The following is a 6,336-nucleotide window of genomic DNA, read 5'->3' as shown; positions in this document are numbered from 1 at the left end:
CTGATAAACTTCAGTCACTCTTTACTGCTGTACTGCAAGTTGGACTGATATCACCCCCTCCCTTCCCCCCCCCCCCCCCAGCAGCCAAACAACAGAACAGTGGGAAGGTAACCAGATAGCAGCTCCCTAACACAAGATAACAGCTGCCTGGTAGATCTAAGAACAACACTCAATAGTAAAATCCAGGTCCCACTGAGATACATTCAGTTACATTGAGTAGGAGAAACAACAGCCTGCCAGAAAGCAGTTCCATCCTAAAGTGCAGGCACAAGTCACATGACCAGGGGCAACTGGGAAATTGACAAAATGTCTAGCCCCATGTCAGATTACAAAATTGAATATAAAAAAAATCTGTTTGCTCTTTTGAGAAATGGATTTCAGTGCAGAAGCAGCCATCACTCTACAACCAGAAATAACTACCACTAAAATTATAACTTCCATAGTGACATTCCACAGAATAAGTTTTACCAGCGGCTCACAAATGTCTCTGAGGAAGATTGCTTTGGTGACCGGAGAAGTTCCATAACCTCCTCTTTCAGTTTTTGATACCTCAGCCTCTTCCGTTCAGTCTCCAAACTATCAAGGAAAGGTGATGCTGATCTTGGAACTGAATTGGGCCGTGAAACAGGCAGAGAAAATTCTGCATCATCATTGGTTGTTGTAAAATTAGTGCATGAAGCAGTGTGAAAACAAGGGTCTTCTTGCCCATAATTGGGGTGATCACTATTGCATCTACCCCTATCATCTATTGCATCTAACCGCTTATTCGTCTATCCCTAATTACAATTTCCTAATTACCATGGGTATCATAATATCAAATTATTTTTTTTATTTGCCATTGTGTCTATTTCTATTTGTTGCCATTGTGTCATTTCCCCGCACCTCTTGAAAAATGTTTTGGTGGAGGCTCCATTTTGCAACTTGGGTTTTCTTTACCTGGAAGGCAGATAGTTGTTAGACCTTCTTGCCAGTGCTCTGCCCACTGAAAGACTGACTCTGCCTCTTCTTCTAACGCCCAACGTCAGGTGCCTTCTTCTAACGCCCACTGTCCAGTGCCTTTTTCCAACGTCCGTCACTTTCTTCTAACGCCCAACGCATTCTTCTAACGCCCAATGTTCGGTGCCTTTCTCCAACGCCAAATGCCTTCTTCTGGCACCCAACATCAGATGCCTTCTTCTAACGCCCAACGTCCGGCGCCTTCTACCGTCCAATACCTTCTTCTAACGCCCAACGTCCGGCGCCTTCTTCTACCGTCCGGCGCCTTCTACCGTCCAATACCTTCTTCTAATGCCCAACGTCAGGCGCCTTCTTCTATCTGGATTTAGGTTACAGCTGGCGTGTTGTCTGACATGATCTTTCCATTTAAAAGACACAAAGTGAATCTCCTTTACTGCCCTTAATTCTGGGACATTTGCAGGAATGTCTTTGCACTTTCACCAGGACGTTGTAGAGCAGAACACAGATATTTAACATGAATACATTACCCCCATACTCCATTGTTTAAAGTCAAGGGAATGATTAACGCCAAACTTCCAGTTCACCCTGCTCTGCCTACTTACCTCTTGCCCATCTGTTATGCCTGAGAGCACAGCCAGCACTAATCCCAATGCTTTATACGACTGCTGCCTGTCTCCATGTAGTTTTATGTGATATATATTTACTTTGAGTAGTAAAATTTGGATTTAGTCAAATACAAACCCTCCACTAAAAAACTTGTAGATAGCAAACCAGAGGCAAAAGTACCTACTGGATGAGATGGAATTCACTCAACCAAGGGGGGGGGGTTCCTATCTGACCATGGGGAAGAGAACAGCAAGTACTGGTTCTGTATCTGTGTGGCTACAGCAGGCAGATTGGCCTCCAGTGAGGCATAGGACTATGGAACCAATTCATTTATAACCTTTTTTTTTTTAAATGTGAATTTGTAGAGTCATAAAAAAAAAATCCTGACCAACCCAACCGACCAATTATAAACTACTGAATAATGCATCTGAAAGAGCGTCATGTTCAATGTTACTGTACCTTTAAGGGAAACAGAGTATTGCATCATTAGCCACATTGCATTCTCCCATCATGCCTCTTAATTTAGGCACATAATATGGGAACCATGTGGGACCTTAGGTTGGATACTGCTGCCCAAAGACATTTCATGGTGCAAAAGACAAGGAGTAAAAGTGCTGCTGAATGGGGCGCTGGTTTAGTGCAGAGAATGATGGGAAATGGACACGGCCAATCAGGGTACAGGTTACTTTATTAGCCTTCTTTTCCATAGGAAACCAGGCTAAAATGAATAGAAATACAATGTAAGAGAAAAGCATCTCACAGTCTCTTTTGCCAATTGCTTGGAAAGACCCCGCAGTCGGATCAGCTTCTCCGGGACAGTCCATATTCAGTTCCAGCTCTTTATTATAGTCGTGTCAGGGCCACAGCTAGATTGCAAGCCCATTTGCCCCTCTCCCTTCTATGTAGCGACTGCAGGTGGGCAACACATGGGGACCTCCTAATCCACTCCCCTGATTGGTACATACCCAGGGCAATCACAGCTGGGTACAGAGGGCAGGGCACAAGGCCTAGAAGAACCCAAATCCAACTGCTTGCATGGAGAAATTGGGGTACACCTGCATGCTCCCCGGCTAACACCAGACCATTCCTGATGCTGCTCCAGACTAACTGTGCCCTGATCCCCAGGGGGAAAGCAAAGCCCCACCTTAGTGAGGGCAAAGAGGCTACACAGCAAGGGAGAGGGATCCAGCTCCTATGTTAGGGTTAGTTGATCGGTACCACAAATTAAAAGAAAAGTATCAGAACCACTGGCACCTGCAGTCCATAAAGCAATAAATTATTTCTCCTCTCAAGTGATTGGAGGTTTCAAGACGAGTCTCTGGTTTGGGGGAGTTTTTTTTTAAAAAATAAAGTGGGGAAACTTTAAAACAGAAAATATCGACTCTAATAAATAGAATGTGGGAAAGGGGTCAATCCCCCCCTCGCCCATCTGGGGGTCACACTTTCCCCATCACATTGTGAGGTGATCACCTCCACAATCTAAACACTGGTTTGGGCACCTTTTCCTATAACCTCGAGTTCGTCGTATCCCCCCCCCCCGGGGAATCCGATTGGCTGAACCCCGACTGGCGAAACCGGAAGAAAAAGAGAGAAAAGCCAAAAGCTGAAGTGAATAAAGAGGCTGAAACTGCTCCGAGCGGCTGCGGGAGAGGCTGAGCGATTTCATTCAAGTTTCTAGTTGTCCTCCGACTCCTCCTCTGCCTCCCGCAGCCACGTGAAGAAGGCCGTCACCGACTTTAGTGCCACCCCCTTGCCATCTTGTTCTGCTGGGTCCTTACTGCTCTCCCATTTGTAGAAGGCGTCCTCCGAAATCACCTCCTCGTCATAGAGGCAATCGAAAAACATGCGCAACAAGTCTGCAACATAGAGACACAAACATGTGAGACTCCACCCAACGGGGCCCCTGACAGTAATGTTTCTCTAAGGGGCGGGGCTATATATCCTACCAATCACAGCACCCAAATAACAATGTCCCCAAGATGTGAATCCAACCACCTTCAGTCCTAACACAGCAACAGAATCTGATTTTATGAACTTGCTGCTCCAGTGCTGCTCTCTTTCCCATGGTCAGTCTGTAGCCCAGAGTCAGTAAATCCAATGTCCAAACAATATCTACCCAGAGCGTTCTCACCAACACAATGAACTGACTCAGAGGAAGATCCTGCATCGCCATGGGAAAGAGAGCAGCCCATGCACAGGGGCACAATGTGGGTAAGTGGCAAGGCCATACTCACTGGGAGGTTGATCAAGTGTTACTATTAATGCTTGTAGTGCATAAAGTGCTTGTAGTTCTCGCTCTGTGTCAGAGTCCAGATACTTTAGTAGAACTGGAACCCTCTGCTTGAGGAAGGAAGTGTCCACGCGGCAGGAAGAACAGTCCCCTGGGCAGGAGAGAAACACAAGACAATCTGCCATGTTCCTCCCACAAACGCAGTCTCAGAAACGTGGCGTCCAATCAGCCGCTCTCTTGTGCTCACCTAAAATTGCCGTTTTGCACACCGCCGTCATTAAAGCTCTAAGGAATGTAGGCGAACTCATCTGACTCTCCTCTAGATTAGCCTGCGGGGCAGAGACGGGCAGTTAGAGACGGCACTGGGGGCAGCTCAGGTCACACACAGGGTAGATATTATATAGTGAATAAAGTACCCCCTCTTGTAAAATATAAGGATATTATAAGTTACCGAGGAGTTTCATGACCATATAAAAGTACGAGGCTGAAGGCCGAGTTATACAGGTCATGGAACTCCAAGGTAACTTATAATATCCTTATATTTTACAACTGGGGGAACTTTATTTATTATAATACACAAGTTTCAGTGAGTCATGTGACAGAAATGACATCAGAACTCACCGTTTATAACTGATGACATCAGAACTCACCGTTTATAAGGATATAATTTACAAGATATTCATGGCTTTTGTGTATTATATATAAATATATATATATTACTGATCTTACCTCTACCCAATCAAAGATCTGCTCATCGTTAGCCTTTTCCTGTATAATGAGCTGCTCCAGCCTCTTGTTCTGCTCCTCGGCCGACATCTCTTTCTTGGAAAGATTCTCAGAAGGGCTGGAGCAGTCGGACAGCGTGAAGTCCAAGTTCTGCCACAGACAGACACAGTCACTGCATCACATAAACACTCTGGGGGGACCCGGCTCATGGATGGGATACAGAGCATTAATTGGCTTGGGGGGTATTAAGGGGAACTCTCCACATAATGAAGAAATTCTGCAGAACTTCCTAATATCCATTCATTCCTCATTCTCATTGGCTTTGTAGTTATGTGGAACTATTATTGTGTCTGTCTGCTGGGAACAGAGAGACCTGGGGCAGGACTTACTGGGAACAGAGAGACCTGGGGCAGGACTTACTGGGAATAGAGAGACCTGGGGCAGGACTTACTGGGAATAGAGAGACCTGGGGCAGGACTTGGGCTGGGAATAGAGAGACCTGGGGCAGGACTTGGGCTGGGAGCAGAGAGACCTGGGGCAGGACTTACTGGGAATAGAGAGACCTGGGGCAGGACTTGGACTGGGAATAGAGAGACCTGGGGCAGGACTTGGACTGGGAATAGAGAGACCTGGGGCAGGACTTGGACTGGGAATAGAGAGACCTGGGGCAGGACTTGGACTGGGAATAGAGAGACCAGGGGCAGGACTTACTGGGAATAGAGAGACCTGGGGCAGGACTTGGGCTGGGAATAGAGAGACCAGGGGCAGGACTTACTGGGAATAGAGAGACCTGGGGCAGGACTTGGGCTGGGAGCAGAGAGACCTGGGGCAGGACTTGGACTGGGAACAGAGAGACCTGGGGCAGGACTTGGACTGGGAACAGAGAGACCAGGGGCAGGACTTGGACTGGGAATAGAGAGACCTGGGGCAGGACTTGGACTGGGAACAGAGAGACCTGGGGCAGGACTTGGACTGGGAACAGAGAGACCAGGGGCAGGACTTGGACTGGGAATAGAGAGACCTGGGGCAGGACTTGGACTGGGAATAGAGAGACCTGGGGCAGGACTTGGACTGGGAACAGAGAGACCTGGGGCAGGACTTGGACTGGGAACAGAGAGACCAGGGGCAGGACTTGGACTGGGAATAGAGAGACCTGGGGCAGGACTTGGACTGGGAATAGAGAGACCAGGGGCAGGACTTACTGGGAATAGAGAGACCTGGGGCAGGACTTGGACTGGGAACAGAGAGACCTGGGGCAGGACTTGGACTGGGAATAGAGAGACCTGGGGCAGGACTTGGACTGGGAATAGAGAGACCTGGGGCAGGACTTGGATTGGGAATAGAGAGACCTGGGGCAGGACTTGGGCTGGGAGCAGAGAGACCTGGGGCAGGACTTGGGCTGGGAATAGAGAGACCTGGGGCAGGACTTGGACTGGGAATAGAGAGACCTGGGGCAGGACTTGGACTGGGAATAGAGAGACCTGGGGCAGGACTTGGACTGGGAATAGAGAGACCTGGGGCAGGACTTGGACTGGGAATAGAGAGACCAGGGGCAGGACTTACTGGGAATAGAGAGACCTGGGGCAGGACTTGGGCTGGGAATAGAGAGACCAGGGGCAGGACTTACTGGGAATAGAGAGACCTGGGGCAGGACTTGGGCTGGGAGCAGAGAGACCTGGGGCAGGACTTGGACTGGGAACAGAGAGACCTGGGGCAGGACTTGGACTGGGAATAGAGAGACCAGGGGCAGGACTTGGACTGGGAATAGAGAGACCTGGGGCAGGACTTGGACTGGGAATAGAGAGACCAGGGGCAGG

General features: G+C 48.5%; 1 protein-coding gene across 24 annotated transcripts in view; it reads right to left on the bottom strand.

Moving 5' to 3' along the window:
* Positions 1-2,233: 2,233 nt before the first annotated feature.
* The window catches only part of LOC108697277 (eukaryotic translation initiation factor 4 gamma 3), a 49,646-nt gene continuing 45,543 nt past the window's right edge, over positions 2,234-6,336 (bottom strand). For all 24 annotated transcript variants that reach the window (XM_041571797.1, XM_041571796.1, XM_041571794.1 and 21 more), the window contains 4 exons: positions 4,523-4,669; positions 4,041-4,122; positions 3,798-3,944; positions 2,234-3,419 (listed from right to left, as the gene is read on the bottom strand). In XM_041571797.1, the coding sequence (XP_041427731.1) occupies positions 3,238-3,419; positions 3,798-3,944; positions 4,041-4,122; positions 4,523-4,669 (558 nt within the window). In that variant the 3' untranslated portion in view covers positions 2,234-3,237. The remainder of the gene's footprint in view (positions 3,420-3,797; positions 3,945-4,040; positions 4,123-4,522; positions 4,670-6,336) is intronic.

The sequence above is a fragment of the Xenopus laevis genome, chromosome 7S, assembly GCF_017654675.1.
Source record: "Xenopus laevis strain J_2021 chromosome 7S, Xenopus_laevis_v10.1, whole genome shotgun sequence".
Lineage (NCBI taxonomy): Eukaryota > Metazoa > Chordata > Amphibia > Anura > Pipidae > Xenopus > Xenopus laevis.
Note: the sequence above shows the minus strand (reverse complement) of the source record. Positions and strands in the feature narration are given on the sequence as shown.